This window comes from Aquarana catesbeiana, linkage group LG11, assembly GCF_042186555.1.
Source record: "Aquarana catesbeiana isolate 2022-GZ linkage group LG11, ASM4218655v1, whole genome shotgun sequence".
NCBI classification, from domain to species: domain Eukaryota; kingdom Metazoa; phylum Chordata; class Amphibia; order Anura; family Ranidae; genus Aquarana; species Aquarana catesbeiana.
Window position 1 is genome coordinate 228,098,517 of NC_133334.1, and position 18,455 is coordinate 228,116,971.

Consider the following 18,455-nt stretch of genomic DNA (forward strand, 5'->3'; position numbering starts at 1 on the left):
CGCAGAGACTGCAGCGCCCTGCACATGTGGAGCTTTGGGGTGTGATGCAGTCAATGTGCTGCCCTTAGGCTGGCCCCTGGAGGGCATCCTGCCTCGTTGGTGATGTGCTGCCGCCTCCTCCTCCTCCTCCTCCTCCTCCTCCTCCTCCTCCTCCTCCTCCTCTCTCCTATCAGGCACCCACGTTGAGTCAGTGACCTCATCATCCCCTCCCTCCTCATCACTGGAGCAAACCTGGCAGTATGCTGCAGCAGGGGGAGCATGACTGCCAGATTGCTGTCCTTCTTGGGCACCCCCTCTGTCCGCGCTCATGTTACTGCCTTCATCGAGCTCAGTATCGTCATCAGAGCCTTCCAAACGCTGGGCATCCTCCTGGAGCATGTACCCAACACTGTGGTCAAACAGTTCGAGGGAATCCTCATGAGGACATGGTGGAGCTAGGGAAGGAGTCACTGATGACATTGAGCTGAGGGAAGAGGCCGCTGCTTTGCCAGACAAAGCACCCTGGGCATGGGTGAGAGAGGATGAGGAGGATGAGGACGGCTTGGTCATCCACTCGACCAAGTCTTCCGCATGTTGCGGCTCAACATGGCCAGCTGCCGAAAAAAAGGCCAAGCGTGTCCCATGGCCACGTGCTGATGAGGATGCACCGTCTCCACGACCAGCACTAGACACAGAGCCTGCTTGCCCTCTCTTATTGGCTTGTGACTGTCTGCCTCTCCTTCTTGGCCTTCCAGACATACTAATGGCCTGTAGCTGCACTAAGCTGGGATAGAACACCTGTAATTTTCTTCAAGTAGCTTTATATACTGTAACCAGACAAGCCTGCCTGTCAGTAGGAAGATAACAGGAACGGATCTAGCTGAACACTGTGAGCAGGACGCACTGTACTAAATGTAAATAGTCTAGCTGCCTGACCGTGGTACTAATAGGATCAAATAGAACACCTGTAATTTTCTTCAGGTAGCTTTATATACTGTAACCAGACAAGCCTGCCTGTCAGTAGGAAGATAACAGGAACGGATCTAGCTGTACACTGTGAGCAGGACGCACTGTACTAAATGTAAATAGTCTAGCTGCCTGACCGTGGTACTAATAGGATCAAATAGAACACCTGTAATTTTCTTCAGGTAGCTTTATATACTGTAACCAGACAAGCCTGCCTGTCAGTAGGAAGATAACAGGAACGGATCTAGCTGAACACTGTGAGCAGGACACACTGTACTAAATGTAAATAGTCTAGCTGCCTGACCGTGGTACTAATAGGATCAAATAGAACACCTGTAATTTTCTTCAGGTAGCTTTATATACTGTAACCAGACAAGCCTGCCGGTCAGTAGGAATTTAACAGGAACGGATCTAGCTGAACACTGTGAGCAGGACGCACTGCATTAAATGTAAATAGTCTAGATAGAAGATAACAGGAACGGATCTAGCTAAACTGAATACAGTGTATATATATATATGCAACACCTGGGATGCATATATATACACAATACACTGTAAGTGCAGCTAACTGACTGACTGTTCTGCCTAATCTATCTAACTCAAATCAAATGACACTGTCTCTCTCTCTCTCTATCTCTCAGCACACCGGAACACACACTACACAGGGCCGCCGTGCAGGCGGCCTTATATAGTGTGGGGTGTGTACTAAATGCCCTGAGCCGTAATTGGCCAAAGCCACCCTGGCTTTGGCCAATTACAGCTCTCTCTACTGACAGCGCTGTGATTGGCCAAGCATGCGGGTCATAGTGCATGCTTGGCCAATCATCAGCCAGCAATGCACTGCGATGCCGCAGTGAATTATGGGCCGTGACGCGCCACACGAATTTAGCGCGAACGGCCCATAACGTTCGCAATTCGGCGAACGATCGAACAGCCGATGTTCGAGTCGAACATGGGTTCGACTCGAACACGAAGCTCATCCCTAATCATTTGTAATTTTTCTTTCAGTTTTCCAAGGTGTACGGCCCAGTGTACAGCATCTACTTGGGATCTACCCCGGCTGTGGTCATCCGAGGGTTCAAAGACCTCAAAGAGGTCCTGGTGAACAAGGGAATAGATTTTGCAGACAGACCTCAAAATAGAATAATGGAAGCAATTTCTAATACCCGAGGTAATGTGATTTATTGACTTTGAATATTTTGATTGGATTACTGACCAATTTGGTCACACAAATTACACAGAACTGACTTAACTTTGATAATTTACCAGTTACATCAATTTTTAAAATTATAAAGTTGCATACACAGAAATATAAAACACAATTTAATTTATTGAATAATTAAAAAAAATCTAAAATGTATGTTTATACTGTTGTGCTCAAATGTTTGCATACCCTGGCAAAAATCATGAACTTTTAGCATTGATATTGAAAATATGACTGATCATGCCAAATAACTGTCTTTTAGTAAAAGTGGTGTTCCAGCCAAAATTATACTTTTTAAATAAAAATACCCATATAATACACAAGCTTAATGTATTCTAGTAAAGTTAGTCTGTAAACTAAGGTCTGTTTTGTTTGTTTATAGCAGTAGTTTGTTATTTTATAAACTTACAGCAGGCCGTGGCCATCTTAAGTGTGGGCATCTGAAGCCAGACTGTATTTCTTCCTGGATCTCATCCTTGCATATCTCGCACATGCTCAGTGCAGCACAAGCAGTGTAATAGGTTTCAGGTCAGGGTTTCCACAGCAACGGCAGTGTCAGAGGAAGTTGCCGCCCCTTCCCAGAAGGCATTGCAAACAGGAAATGAGGCGATGAGCCACGGCTAGGGAGGAGGAAGTGAAAAATGAATACAGCAGATATACAGTAGGTGCTGAGAAAATTTTTTTTTAAATATCCAATTCGTTTGCAGTGCACAGTTTAGTGAGGGATGCTGAAGAGTTGTAAAAGTGGGTGGAACTCCACTTTAAGGATTGAGATCATATGAAGCCATGTATTATCACATAGTAGTTTGGCTCCTTTTCAAATCATATTGATAACAGAAATCACCCAAATGGCCCTGGAATATTTGGCCTTGGTACAGACACACACAGGTTAAAATTGCAAATAAAAGTTCATTTCCCATATCTGCGGCTTTTCAAATTGCAATTAGTGTCTGTGTATAAACAGTTAATGAGTTTGTTAGCTCTCGCGTGGATGCACTCAGCAAGCTAGATACTGAGTCATAGGGAGCAGAAAAGAACTGTCAAATGACCTGTGTAACAAGGTAATGGAACTTTATAAAGATGGAAAAGGATATAAAAAATATATCCAAAGTCTTCAATAGTCAGTACTGTTCAATCACTTATTAAGAAGTGGAAAATTTGGGATCTCTTGATACCAGGCCAAGGTCAGGTAGACCAAGAAAGATTGCAGCCAAAACTACCAGAAGAATTGTTTGGGATACTGAAAAAAACCCACAGGTAACTTCAGGAGAAATACAGGCTGCTCTGGAAAAAGACAATGTAGTTGGGTGAAGGAGCAGAATACGACGATACTTGAACAAAAATTAGCTGCATGGTCGAGTTGCCAGAAAGAAGCCTTTACTGTGCCAATGCCACAAAAAGGTTGGGCATAGTATCTCCGACAACACCTTTACACGCCTCAAAGCTTCTGGCACACTGTAATCTGGAGTGACAAGACCAAAATAGAGCTTTATGATCACAACTATAAGGGCTATGTTTGGAGAGGGGTCAACAATGACAAGAATACCATTCCCACTGTGAAGCATGGTGGTGGCTCACTGATGTTTTGAAGGTGTGAGAGCACTAAAGGCATTGGGAATCTGGTGAAAATTGCTGGCAAGATGAATACAGCATGTTATCAGAAAATACACAAATTCTTCTGCACAAAAGCTGCACATGGGACACTCTTGGAATTTCCAGCATGACAATGACCCTAAGCACAAGGCCAAGTTGGCACTCCCATTGGTTACAGCAGAAAAAGGTGAAGGTTCTGGAGTGCCCATCACAGTTTTCTGACCTTAATATCATTGAGCCACTCTGGGGAGATTTCAAACGTGTAGTTCCTGCAAGACAACCAAAGACTTTGCATGACCCGGAGGCATTTTGCCAAGATGAATGGGCAGCTATACCACTTGCAAGAATTCAGAGCTTCATAGACAACTGTTACAAAAGACTGCATGCTGTCATTGATGCTAAAGGGGGCAATACACATTATTAAGAATTAGGGGTAAGCATACTTTTGAACAGGGGGGTCATTTCATTTGTTTACTTGTTGCCAGTTTTTTATGATTGTGCCATTCTGTTATGACCTACAGTTGAATATGAATCCCATATCCCATTTTGCCTGCTCACTCATGTTTTCTTAAAAAATGGTACATACTATATATTACCAATTCTCCAAGGGTATGCAAGCTTTGAGCACAACTGTATGTAACTAACATGCAACATCTCCTAATATTCCATTGTGCATTACTAGGAACTATAAACCACTTATATACAGTGCCTTGAAAAAGTATTCATACTTCTTGAAATCTACAACCAAAAATATAAAAGTATTTTATGTGATAGACAAACACAAAGTGGCACATAACTGTAAGGTGGAAGAAAAATGATAAATGATTTTCATTTTTTTTTACAAATAAATATCTGAAAAGTGTGGTGTGCATTTGTATTCAGCCCCTTTACTCTGATACCCCTAACTAAAATCTAGTGGAACCAATTGCCTTCAGAAGTCACCCAATTAGTAAATAGAGTCCACCTGTGTGTAATTTAAAGGGGTTGTAAACCCTCTAGGTTTTTCACCTTAATGCATTCTATGCATTAGCCCTGGTTCACATTGACTGTGGGAATAAAATCGTGGGAGTTCAGCTGAACTCGCACAATTTCATCCTGACATGTCAGTCCCGATTTTGGGGGCGATTTCAGAGACATCTGTGCTGGTTTCTGCACAAATGTCAATGAAAATTGCACCACAAAATAACCAAAAGTAGTACAGAAACTACTTTTGGGAATCGGTGCGGCGCCACAAATGTGGCGGCGCATGGATTCGGACGCTGCCATGTCAAATTGCATGCCGAATCGCATCAATGTGAACCAGGGCTTAAGGTGAAAATCCTCCTATGCTGCTGCCCAGAGCCCCCCTTTTACTTACCTGAACAAGGTCTTTCCAGCAATGGGGACGAGCACACCAGCTCCAGTCAGTGTCTCGGGTCCTGATTGGATAGATTGATAGCAGTGCAGCCATTGGCTCCCGTTGCTGTCAATCAAATCCAATGGCGTGGGAGCCGGGGGGCAGGGCCGAGTCCTGCTGCCTGTGTCAATAGATGCAGAAGTAGGACGCAGGAGCGTGGCCACATGAGTGCCTCGAGGAAGAGAGGCTCTCCAACGGGGCACTCAAAAGAGGAGGAGCCAGGAGCGCCGCTGAGGGAAGAAGAGGAGAATCGGGGCCACTCTGTGCAAAACCAACTGCACAGAGGAGGTAAGTATGACATTTAAAAAACAAGCAAACAAACAAAAAAACTAACCTTTAGTTACCTTTTAATCTCAGTATGAATATAGCTGTTCTGGGAAGCCCTCAGAGGTTTGCTAGAGAACCTTAGTGAACAAACAGCATCGTGAAGGCCAGGGAACACACCAGACAGGTCAGGGATAAAGTTGTGGAGAAGTTTAAAGCAGGGTTAGGCTATAAAAAAATATCCAAAGCTTTGAACATCTCACGGAGCACTGTTCAATCCATCATCCGAAAATGGAATGCGTATGGCACAACTGCAAACCTACCAAGACATGGCTGTCCACCTATACTAACAGGCTGGGCAAGGAGAGCATTACTCAGAGAAGCAGCCAAGAGGCCCATGGTAACTATGGAGGAGCTGCAGAGATCCACAGCTCAGGTGAGAGAATCTGTCCACAGGACAACTATTAGTTGTGCTCTCCACAAATCTGACCTCTATAGAAGAGTGGCAAGAAGAAAGCCACTGTTAAAAGAAAGCCATAAGAAGTCCCGTATGAAGCTTGTGAGAAGACACATGGGGGACACAGCAAACATGTGGAAGAAGGTGCTCTGGTCAGATGAGACCAAAATTGAACTTTTTTGCCTAAAAGCAAAACGCTGTGTGTGGCAGAAAACTGACACTGCACATCATCCTGAACACACCATCCCCACTATGAAACATGGTGGTGGCAGCATCATGTTGTGGGGATGCTTTTCTTCAGCGGGGACAGGGAAGCTGCTCAGAGTTGATGGGAAGATAAATGGAGCCAAATACAGGGCAATCTTAGAAGAAAACCCGTTAGAGTCTGCAAAAGACTTGAGACTGGGGCAGAGGTTCACCTTCCAGCATGGCAACGACCCTAAACAAACAGCCAGAGCTACAATTGAATGGTTTAGATCAAAGAATATTCATGTGTTAGAATGTGTAAGTCCAGACCTAAATCCAATTAAGAAACTGTGGCAAGACTTGAAAATTTAAATAGTGTGTGAATGGTGCGCTTATTCTAATCACCTTCTATGTCAAAATATGCACCGTGCTTGAAATAATCAGATGAATAATCCCTCTAAGGTGGGGCTAGCAAGGACTAAACAGTTTTCTGCAGTTCAAGTGGCTGAAAAAACAATATGCACGCTGTACTTGGAATAATAAAATGATTAATCCTTCCAGAAAAGGGGGATGTAAATACTAGCAAAAACTATACAATTTTCTGTAGTTCAAAATAGCTGAAAATAACAAGAAGGGGGCTGCTCCACACCGTCTGGAGAAATGGCTGCTCACTTCAAAGTTTTGACCAAACTGGTCAAACAGCACTTATACTTTGGCAAAGGATGGCCAAGGATAAATGTTCTCCAATACATGTGACACTCCTCCACAGCGTCGTCCAGATCTCTGGGTCAGATATCCTCTTACAGGGCTTTCGGTTTGCCACACTTATCTCCCAAAAGGATGTTGTCAAAGCAAAGGGAAAAAGACAATCCTAGCGCAATACTGCTAATAAAAACACATTTATTTGAAGCTAAAATCCATATGCTCGTGACCAATGACACAACACGTCGGATGGAGCCAGTGACATCAGTTCCAGTGACTCAAATTCCCAGAAGTGCAGTGAGGAGGGGATTTCTTTCGCTCCTATTGTTCTATGCAATTTACAAGTTTACTAAATGTTAGCAGATGGATTTTAGCTTTAAAAAAAAGGCATTTTTATTAGCAGTATTCCGCTATGATTGTCTTTTCCCCTTTGCTTTGAACAACATCCTTTTGGGAGATAAGTTTAGCAAACCGAAAGTCCTGTAAGAGGATACCTGACCCAGAGATTCAAACCAGAAATCTTTTTTTTAGAAATCTAAAAATGTATCCAATAGAGCGAATAATGGACTCTGCACTGGTGAAGCAGATTTTCATTACTCGTTCATCACTGCTATGGAAGTGATAGACTGTACTTATGACTATTGGATTAGAGTACATTATTCTAATAATTTAGCTTATTCCAGGTCTGGTGGCTGCACGCTATGGGCGAGCATGGAAAGAACACAGGCGCTTTACCCTGTCAACACTGCGTAACTTTGGCCTGGGCAAAAAGTCCATGGAGGAGAGGATTCATGAAGAGAGTGTGTACCTAATTGACGAATTTAGGAAGAAGCAAGGTGAGATTACATGGCAATGGTGTCCTAGAGCCCAGTGCCGAAAAAGTTCTGCCACCTGTCTCCCTTAACTTGCCTGGTAGGGGGGAAGTAGTGTAAGCACCTGGGGCAATTGTCCTGCATCTCTAGTATGGTGACCAGGGTCACAAATGCCACGATATTTCTCTTCTTAACAGCCAGAATCTCTTTGAATCAGGGAGGGGTAGAGAAGGAAGCGCCACCTGAGTGTAGTATTAACAGATGATGTTTAATGACACCAGGTAAAAACACACTTACAGGATAAAAACATATAAAAAGCTCATATGTATAGGTATGTGGTCCTCGGTGTTCCCTCTGATCCTGTGGTGGTGACGCTGCAGGGATGCTGGGCTGCAGAAGGTGGATTACCAGCCGGGAGCTCCTTCTGTGGCCATCAGGAAGAGACTAGGGGCCGGCGTGGAGCGCACGTGAAGCGTGCATGACGTCACAGGTTGTCCGTCTGCTTCCAGGTTCGGTATCCAGGGGAGGGATCGTCCAGGGAGGAGGGCTAGCAGAGAGGTTGAGAGAAGGCTACGTGCTCGGAGCCACTGCTCCTTCAATAGGCCTATGGACTAAGTTGCTCAGCCCTTTATATCTCCTGTTATATATGGACTTGTGTGTTTGCGCTTACAGTTACCAATACTCTCTTTGAATCAGGGGTGGGGGAGGCTGGGTGAGAGGATACTGTATGTGCTAGGGGGAACTTTGGGAGGAGAGAAGACTTGGGGGGGTTGCTGGGGGGTGCCAGATTTAATATCCAACCCCCCTCCTAGCACAAGTCCTCTCTCCTCCCAAAATGCCCCCTAGCGCATACAGTATCCTCTTATCCACCCCAAATCACTGCAAGTATTCATTTTTGTCAACTTGCCCCCCCTTCCCTGTGCCCCCCCCACCTGTGCTAGTGTAATTTATAGTGTGTGTAAAATCACAGACCTCAGATGAACAGCACTTGCACAGTGGTGTCTCTCCTAATCCCTAGCTCCTTCTTCTATCTATGTACATAGAAGACATCAGAGCCGAGGAGGAGGGGGGTGGGTTCAGTTGGCTCTGCACTGTCTGTATTATGACAATGAGAAAAGCAGCTGGCGGGGAGAGATGCCGACTGCCATACAAGAGCTGATATCGGAGAGCGTGGGACACCAAACACCCTGCACAAGCTGCGGGGTGGATGTGACCACACTAGCATGCCCCTCATGGGCAAGTCACTGTTCCAGCAGCATTCAGCCTGGGTTCCCTGGCAAGCAAGGTCTCGGCTGATCCAGAAGGTATGAGATTTCCTGCCAGGGCTGCGTTATGGTTCCACCGGCCCTGCTCTCACAAAAGATCACAGTGTTTTAGGACAGCATATTTAAAGCCATTTAAATGTAACCTGTCATTGCAGTAGAAAGTAGGTAGTTTTGTACCTTTTAGTTTCTGACATAAGAGCAGAAAGAGTTTAGTACATGGAGTACAGGTAGCCCTTCACTGAAAAGTTAAATTACCACTCATCTGCTTCCTCCCCATCACCTCTAACCAAGTTGCAGTTTTTTTCTATTTTGTACCTGGCCTCACTTTCCAATTTCTGGCCTAAGCAAGAAATACATCAGCTTTGCAACCCCTCTTCCTGCAACATCACAAGTCCCAGGAGGCTGCGGGACTAGTTCATAGTGCTGCAGTGCCTCGCGCATGCACAGTGGGAAGCTGACTGTGAGACTGCAGGAAGTCACAGCCAGCTATCATATCCAAGATGGCAACATCAGAGAGCCATAGCCCAACAAAGAACTAGTTCCGGGTAAGATAGCGCTGAGTTCCACAGTCTGGTAAGTATCTGTTTCTTAAAACTCAGAAGCACAGTATGTGTAGCTACTGACTTTTAATTTTGGATTCTGCAGAGTTCCTATTTAAGAGCTCTGGAATCTACTCTTGTCTAGTCTGTCTGAACAATTCAAATGATAATTCCACAAGTGAAATTTTTAATACATTTCATAATAATTTTGGCACCAATAGGCTTGTCCAAAACATTCTACTTTATCCACCCAGTGAGTAATCTTGCAGCCAGTTTTATGCCTGTAAGAATGTGTGGGGAGATTTATCCAGAGGTTCTTGGTGCTTAGGAGTCACTACAGCGATGGATGGATGGATCTGGAAAGGCCTAACCAGCCCAGGGATTGAGTTCTACTGGTTACATTATCAGTGTTGGATGCTCCATGTTCCATTTATGACCAGTTAGCTGTACTATCATCAATAACTGACTGTGTGCAAGGCCCTTTGCCAGGAAGTCCCACTCAGATGGTTGCTGGGCAGTGCATCTTCTTTATTTACTCAGAGGTATTTAGCGTCGGTGGGAAGAGTCTGGTTTGGTTGTTGGGTGACCTGGGACCTTAGGCCTAGGAGTCATATTTTGACTTTTGGACCTGGGAGCTACTGCACCTGTTTGTGTGTGTGTGTGTGTGTGTGTATGTGTGTGGCCTGGGAAGGTGCTGACCTTGAGACAGTGCTGCATTACATCTAGATATAGAATATCCCATAGTTGGCTGTCAATTCAAGGTTGACAAGATTTTCTAGTTCAGTGCCCCCTATAGCCCTTAAAGCGGCCACCGTAAAGCTACGGCGATGCTCGCATTTTTTTCAAATGCTTCTAGATGCAAACGTGGCAAAAGTGACATTTTAACGTGGGTTACTATCTGTCAAGTTAAATCGTTCAGGAGAGGTTATAAAAACGTCCCGTGTACATTAAGCCTAAGAAGCTCACGTACGTAGTGAAATCAGCGTAAGCAATCTAAATACAGGAGAGGAGCCTGTATGACTGTATAAGACCATAATGAAGGCTTTAACATTTTTACACCTTTGTGCTTTAATTGAATTAATTTATTAATGAATGAATTCATAAATCGGTGACGTGTATAGATACATATAGCTTTTAAAAACTTGCAAGTGATTTAGTGTATATAAAAATGTAACCCTTTCAGTCCACACAAGAGAATACCTTTTAACAGTGTCCTTAGAATCAGATATTTTTCATACATTTCATGAAGGTGACAGCACTCAACTTAAGTTACAAACAGTCCATAGTTCAGAAAAGTGTGACATGAGAGGAGAGCAGTGGTGTGTGCAGACTATTGCATTAGGGTGTGCACCCCAAAAGCTCAAACACATATGTGTGTGTGTGTATATACTGAATATACAGCGTCAGATACACTGGACAGTCATTGAATGGGAAATGCTCTGTACTGAGTTGCTTCCTGTTCATTTACAAACTGAAGCCTAGTAAACACAGTTTACTAGACTTCAATTATGAATGAACATAGTAAGTGATCTGTACCAATCACTCACTGTGCTCATTCAGAAAAGGAAGCGGCCAGCAAATGACTTGAACCCGGGCTGCAGGGGGAATCTACACCGCATGGAGGGGATTATGGTGTGCCCAGGCATTCCTGGCACACCCCCTGTGCACGCCTATGGAGGAGAGACAAAAGGCCCATTACTCACAGAAGGGGTGTCCCAGCATGCGACATCCCTATCGATCCAGGCTTCCACCTAAGTCCAGCTGCCTATATATAGATCTGGTCTGGTCCACCCACACAAAAAAACAGTAGTCACTTTTCTTGTGGTAACTAACCCAGGAAGATCATACTTTTCCTTACCTAGGGTATCCATTTCCTGGCAGGGGCAGGGCTGGCACTTCATACAACTCCTAAGCAGAATATCACCCTCAAGCTATAGGGCATTTAATGGTCAATGTAGGAACAACAGCAGCATATCCATGCCCTACACTACAAAAGTATAATTAAAAATGTAAACAACAGTATACAAGTAACTCAAATCACTGCCAAATACATAAAAAGGAAAAAAAAAAACACATATACAAACATTCAATAAAAATAAACTAAACTAAAAAACAAAACAACAAAAAAAACCTCAATATAAAAAAACAAGGTCCTTTTTTCAAGCACATTTCAATTCCATGAGTGAAGTTGAGATTTTCTGCTTTGACAATAATTCACAAAAGCAATCATTTAAACACATTGATCACATTTATTGGCATTCTGCAAAATAATTACTTGTAGGCCTTAGAGAAGATAGGAAATTGTTCATTTAAATGATGTTTATGCTCATCTGACTCCATGATAAGTAACTACTACTGTCCTTTTTTAGATACACTAGTTGACCCCCATTTTGTTATTGACAATGCTGTATCCAATATTATCTGTTCCATTGTGTTTGGGAGACGCTATGACTATGATGATGCCACATTCCGAGATATTCTTAATGTCATTAATGAAAATATGAAGCTGGTCACTGGATTTTGGTCTCAGGTAGGTCCTTCTCTGACTGTCCAGTCCTAAAGTAGAAGTATTTATTCAATAATAAAGTGCAAAAATAAGTCACTCCTGACCAATCAAATGGTTTGCTAAAGCCAAATTATGTAAAGCTGAATTCCTGTCAAATATAACATATAAAATCAATGCAGCTTTGTATTCATCAATATATAATTAAATGTATTTTTTAAAGCAAACAATGTTACATTGAATCTGATTTGGTATAAGCCTCTTGCAGTCCAATGTACAGCAAAGACAAGACTAGGAGTCATAGAAGCAGCACAAGGAAGCGATCAGATTGGCCGCAGTGCTCATTTTCTAAGAAGGAACATATTGATAGATGGAGAGAGGAGTGACAATGCTATAAGCTCAGAAGTCTGCTTCTCATTTCACTTTTTTCATTTAACTTCATTTTACTATCCATTCACACACTGGGGATGGGACATGACCCAGGTCTCCTGGATTGCAAGATAGGGCTGTGCTGTTTGTCAAAGCTGTTTAACCACTTACAGACCGCCTGCCGCAGTTTTACGTTGGCTCTTTGAAGGAGGATATCGTTGTTATGGCAGCAGCTAGCTGCCATAACCCCGGTATCCCCTTCTTCAGCGGGCGGTCCGCTACAAGATAAAAGTGGTCTCTGCGGCGGATTCACCGCAAGATCACTTTTATCGGTGGCAGGAGAGGGCCCCCCCTCCCGCCAGGATCCGGTTCCCTCCGCCGCTTACCGGAGCTGTCAGCAGCGGCAAAGGCGATCTCGTCTTGTCACTTGCTGTGCATGGAGACGAGTGAGGGGAAGATGGCCCCTACCCGTCTCCATGTCTCCATGACACTGCAGAGCGGAAGCGACGTCAAAACGTCACTTCCGCCCACAGCTCTTAAAGGGCCATTTATTTTTTTATTTTTTATTTTTTCATGGCAATTTTTTTTTTTATTGCATGTCTTTTTGACCTCAGATCTCATATTTAAGAGGTCCTGTCATGCTTTTTTCTATTACAAGGGATGTTTACATGTTTAGTGATTATTGCTAGTGGCTATAACAGCTGCTGGCAATAATCACATATAAAAAGCCAACAGGCTGGTTGTACTTAAGTTGATTGATTGATGAACTTGGGTAAATTCAGCCTGCTCAGACATGGTTTGAACATGGTTCCTGCTGAACCGGCCAAGATTCCAACTGTCTATGGCCAGCTTTAGGTATTACACATAAAACCCCAATAATAGCAAGAGATGTCATATATTTTAGCACTGTTTGTGACAATCAGGCCATGTAAGGGTTCAGTAGACATCAATCAACAGATTATCACACAAACAAAATCTTGAACATACTGGCAGATCCCCAGGTGGTGATCATTTCTTTTGTTTGGAGAGAAGTTTTGGAAACAGCTATCTGCATGCTCTGGATCGTACCACCAACCAAGATGGTGAAAGGCACCCGGGAAGATCTTCCCTTACATGGTCACCTCTAATGTATCAATCAACTTTAAGTACAGAAACTTTATATGTAACATTTCTGAATATAAAAGGAAACATGAAAGCAAACGAAGCTATGAATGATCTTTTATTACTTTTTTCTTCTCAGCTCTATAATGCATTTGGATTTGTGAAACATCTTCCATTGCCACATCAGAAGATATTCAGAAATGTTAAGACAGTCTTTGCATTCCTTGGTAAGGTTTTAGAAGAACACAGGAGAACCAGAGTGCCCGGAGAACCCAGAGATTACATAGACTGCTATCTAGAGGAACTTGATATGGTAATATTTAACATAACTCTTAATTCACACACACAAAATAATTCTTACACATATTGTTGTGTATTGAATGGGCATTGGAAGCAAGAGCCTTTGCTAGCATGAGCAAAATAAAATATTATTCAGGGACACAGTCCTGGAAATGGCTCTAAGGGCCAGTATCAGCACAGATTACGAGTCATGTTGCCAGCACACCAAGAATCTCTGAGAAATCACAAAATAATGATATTTTGGAGTCACACAGGCCCTCCTCTTCGGCATGTGACCGTCACATGTCCTGCGTGGCCCCGAAACCTTGTTATTTTATGGTGTGATGTGATTGTTTTAATAAAACTTTTGGATGCTGTCTCAGAGATCCTTGGGGTGCTGGTGACCTATCTCTTAACTTTAGCTAGCATGAGTAAGCACCATGCCAAGGAACACTCCTGAGTGAACCTTGTGCTTTCCAGCAAATCCCATGCTGTGTACAATCTTGTAACATCTGACTACTAATGAGTAACTTAGTGTAATCTCTTCCTATATTTTCAGGAACATGAAGATGGTCACAAGTCAACCTTTGATGCTGAGAACCTATTCACATGTGTGGGAGATCTCTTTATTGCTGGGACAGAAACTACCTCTGCCAGTCTAGAATGGAATCTGCTTTATATGATGACCTATCCTGACATTCAGGGTAAAGTCTTCAGAAAATGATTTCCTTTTTGGATCTCTTATTTTCTAGTAGCTTTGTTCTATAATGCCGCGTACACCCGATCGGAAATTCTGCCAGCAAAACTCTGATGAGAGCTTTTTGTCGGAAAATGCGACCGTGTGTATGTTCTATTGGTCTTTTGCTGGCGGAATTCCAGCCAGCAAAAGATTGAGAGCATTTTCTCTATTTTTCAGTCGGGAAAAGTTCCTATTCGAAAATGCGATCGTCTGTACAAATTCCGAAGCGCAAAATTCCTACGCATGCTTGGAAACAATTCAAAGCATGCTCGGAAGCATTGAACTTCATTTTCTCGGCTTGTCGTAGTGTTGTACATCATGCGTTCTTGAAGGTCGAAAGTTTAGAGAACTTTTGTGTGATGGTGTGTATGCAAGGCAAGCTTGAGCGGAATTCCGTCGGAAAAACCATCCAAGTTTTTTCCGACGGAAAATCCGCTCGTATGTACGGGGCATTAATGTCTATATTGTCCGTTACAACCCAGCAATCAGGTGCTTTCACTTTCTGCCATCTGCAATTTTATTGATCTTTATCTAAAGATTTAGTAATACAAACCTATGCTGCCTTACATCTGCAGTATGAGTAGTATACTGTGCTTGCTTTTTCAGAGAAATGTCGGGAAGAAATAGATAAAATTCGAGGAGACAGAGACCACCTTGACTATGAGGACAGAGTAAAGATGCCGTACACACAGGCTGTTCTACAGGAAATCCAGCGCTTTGCCTCAGTTGTGTCACTAGGAGTTGCTCATGCACCCATTAAAGATGTTCAGCTGAATAGATACATTATACCAAAGGTCAGAAGACACTTCAAGTGTATGTCTGAGCAAAATAAACAGAAGCATATTCAATATATCTCTGCAATACAAACACAGTTCCCTATATTTTATCTCTATAAAAACACTGCAAGTAAATAAAAAAATCTGTTGATCTGCCAGGAATTAAAGGAGCTCCTAACCTTTGACAGCCCAATGCCTACCCCCCGATGATGTCATTTATGACGAAACAATTGTTGGGAATGATACGTACTCATGCTACTATGCATGCGCGATTGCTATCTGGCCATTTACAAGGGTTTTGTTTGGATTTATGTATCTATCTGCTTGCATTTTACTAATCTGATGTAAGTGCATTACTTTTTATAAAATTTGAAGCTGATACAGTATCACACTATGTGGAGTCTTTTGTACCCTATATACTTCAGCTAGATGATCCATTGATGGTTTTTGGCACTACTTCCTGGTTTGTTGAGAGCCTTCTGGTTTACCAATTAAGGACACCTGAGAGAGCACCTGGGCTTTTCTTCAGTGGATCAGAGATCCAGTCAAGTGCTGTATGACCACCCTGAGAAATGCTAGCCATACACTATATGAAACATCAGCCAAACCCATTTTCAAAAAACCAACATTCAGCGGTGAGAGCAAACGATATTGCCATCATGTAATGAATGATAAATCATTCAGTGGACATAAATGAATCAATTTTTTGTTCTTTTTTTACATATGCCTAGTGAAAACAGTTTGGACAGGAAACACATTAACCTTTCAATTTATCGTTGGTTCGGCAGAAAATTTCCAAACTTGTCCTTCGTTTTTTCGGCTCAAAAACTTCCCAAAGATTATTGATTTTGTGCCCAATAACTGGCCGAAAAACGAATGAACTGTCTAAATGACCGAATTTTGGCCGATAGTGCATAGTGTATGGCCATCATAAGGAGGGGTCACAGGCTTTCTGATAAGCCTCCATTTTTTACTTTGGTGATGAATGTCACACCACTGGGTGTTTGATCATCATTTCAACACGGTTTTGCAATGGACTTTACACATGTACTTTAGTCCCATATGATTTTGTGCAGAGAGCTGCACCCTTTTCATATATTGCACTGATATTTATGCTTGAAATTCATCTCTAGCTGAATTTTAGGTTTTGCACAATTGATGGCACTTATTGCACTTTAATTAGTACATGTTTTATTAAAATTTTTGCATATTTTTTTTTATGCAATATTTTGCTATTGATTTCCTATATTATTCATACACTATTGATTGCACTGAATGCACTTTATTGATCTTTGCACCTGTTATATGCATTGTGTTATATCTTGCAAGTATATTCTTAGTGCTAGTATATATATATATATATATATATATATATATATATATAGTGCAGATCTCTGCAAAAAATCATATGGGACTAAAGTCCATGAGTAAAGTCCATTGCAAAACAGTTTGAAATGATGATCAAACACCCAGCTGTGTGACACCCATCAGCAAAGTAAAAAATGGAGGCTGACCAGAAAGCCTGATAGCCCCCTAGGGAGGTCATACAGCGCTTGACTGGATCTCTGATCCACTGAAGAAATTCCCAGGTGCTCTTTCAGGTGTCCTTAATTGGTAAACCAGAATGCTCTCAACAAACCAGGAAGTAGTGCCAAAAACCATCCAGCTAGCTGAAGTATATATTAAACAAAAGACTCCACATAGTGTAATACTGTATCAGTTTCAAATTTAATAAAAAGTAATTCACTTACATCAGATTAGTAAAATGCAGGCAGAAGGATACATAAATCCAAATGAAACCCTTGTAAATGGCCATATAGCAATCGTGAATGCACAGTAGCATGTGTACGTATCAGTCCTCATGATCGTTTCGTCATAAATGACATCATCATTGCACTGATATTTATGCTTGAAATTCTTCTCTAGCTGAATTTTAGGTTTTGCGTAATTGATGGCACTTATTGCACTTTAATTAGTGCATGTTTTATTTGAATTTTTGCATATTTATTTTTTATGCAATATTTTGCTGTTCATTTCCTATATTGTTCATACACTACTGATTGCACTGAATGCACTTTATTAATCTTTGCACCTGTTATATGAATTGTGTTATATATTGCAAGTATATATTTTTTTGCGCTTCACTCTCCTCATTCCATAGACTCTGTCCATCCAACATTCTTGTTCATACCTCAGAATCATATTGATTTTCATTAATCAATGTCAGAAGAAACAACCTCTGCTGTCCCTAGCAGCCTCTTAGTTCAGAATATCCTTTCATGACTGACGTTTCTAACTAGTAAAGGTTCTATTATTGGGTTTAGGTATTGCCTTATATGCATTCAATTAGCCAAATATTCAATTACATTTTAGTAGGTGTATAAAAAAATGAGTTAACAACTTTGACTTTCTATCCTGGAAAGATGGCACCTGAAATCTGTTTAATTGCTCTGACCAACACAGGTGAACAAGACAAAGGGCACCTCCTAAAACATAATTCTGATTGTTCTGCTGCTTTAGACCTGGGTTTGTGTATCCATCCCATAAAGCTTATAGGCAATGCTTTGGCACTTCCATATAGTGTTGAATCTTGCTACTAAGTGCCACCTCAACATATTCCTATAGGCCGATCACTATAGTAGGCAGTTGTCCTGGCCCAAAAGAATACACAGAAAGCAAGAAGTGACCAGCAACGCTATCGGCAAGAGCTCAAGCTTTGCCTGAGTTTCAAAAAAGTCATGGGAATTAAGGAAGCTGTGAAAGGTATGTGTATCCGGGGCTGGATTAACATAGGGGCTATTGGAGCTGCAGCTCCAGGCCCCTACCTTAATATAGGCCCAGCTACCCAAAAAGAACAGACTGCTCATGGAAAGCAATGGGTCAACAGGAAGAGATCTCCCCTGAGGAGAGGAGCCCTGTATTCCGCATGCACCGCCTGGGCAGGGTGGTGGGATTGATAATGTGCCTCACATGAGCAGTCCTAATGGAAGCCTGGGGCACACTCATGCAGGGCTCTTACAGAAGTCTGGGGCTTCTATAGTGTTAGACCTGCGCGGCTGCACTCTTTAAGCTCAGAGTGCATGCCGATGCATGGCCCTTATGGAAACCTGGCAAATCAAATGCCAGGCTTTCTTGATATTACGCCTGTTAACCTGTGCCCTTTTGAGCTTGGGTGCATGCCAGCACAGGTTCTTGGAAATGCAGAAGGGTGCCCAGTAAAAGGTCCACCAAAACCCTCAGCACCAAGCACATAATGCTCTTAATCCAGCCCTGTGTATCATAGTTGCCTGTACCACATTCCTGCAGCCATGGGTGTTGGTAGCAC

At 42.5% G+C, this 18,455-nt stretch overlaps 1 protein-coding gene across 1 annotated transcript in view; it reads left to right on the forward strand.

The window, feature by feature from the left end:
* The window catches only part of LOC141112538 (cytochrome P450 2J6-like), a 50,117-nt gene that overhangs the window by 21,486 nt on the left and 10,176 nt on the right, over positions 1 to 18,455 (forward strand). Inside the window, exons 2-7 of the mRNA XM_073605455.1 lie at positions 1,954 to 2,116; positions 7,431 to 7,583; positions 11,733 to 11,893; positions 13,476 to 13,649; positions 14,175 to 14,319; positions 14,961 to 15,148. Of these exons, the coding sequence (XP_073461556.1) occupies positions 1,954 to 2,116; positions 7,431 to 7,583; positions 11,733 to 11,893; positions 13,476 to 13,649; positions 14,175 to 14,319; positions 14,961 to 15,148 (984 nt within the window). The remainder of the gene's footprint in view (positions 1 to 1,953; positions 2,117 to 7,430; positions 7,584 to 11,732; positions 11,894 to 13,475; positions 13,650 to 14,174; positions 14,320 to 14,960; positions 15,149 to 18,455) is intronic.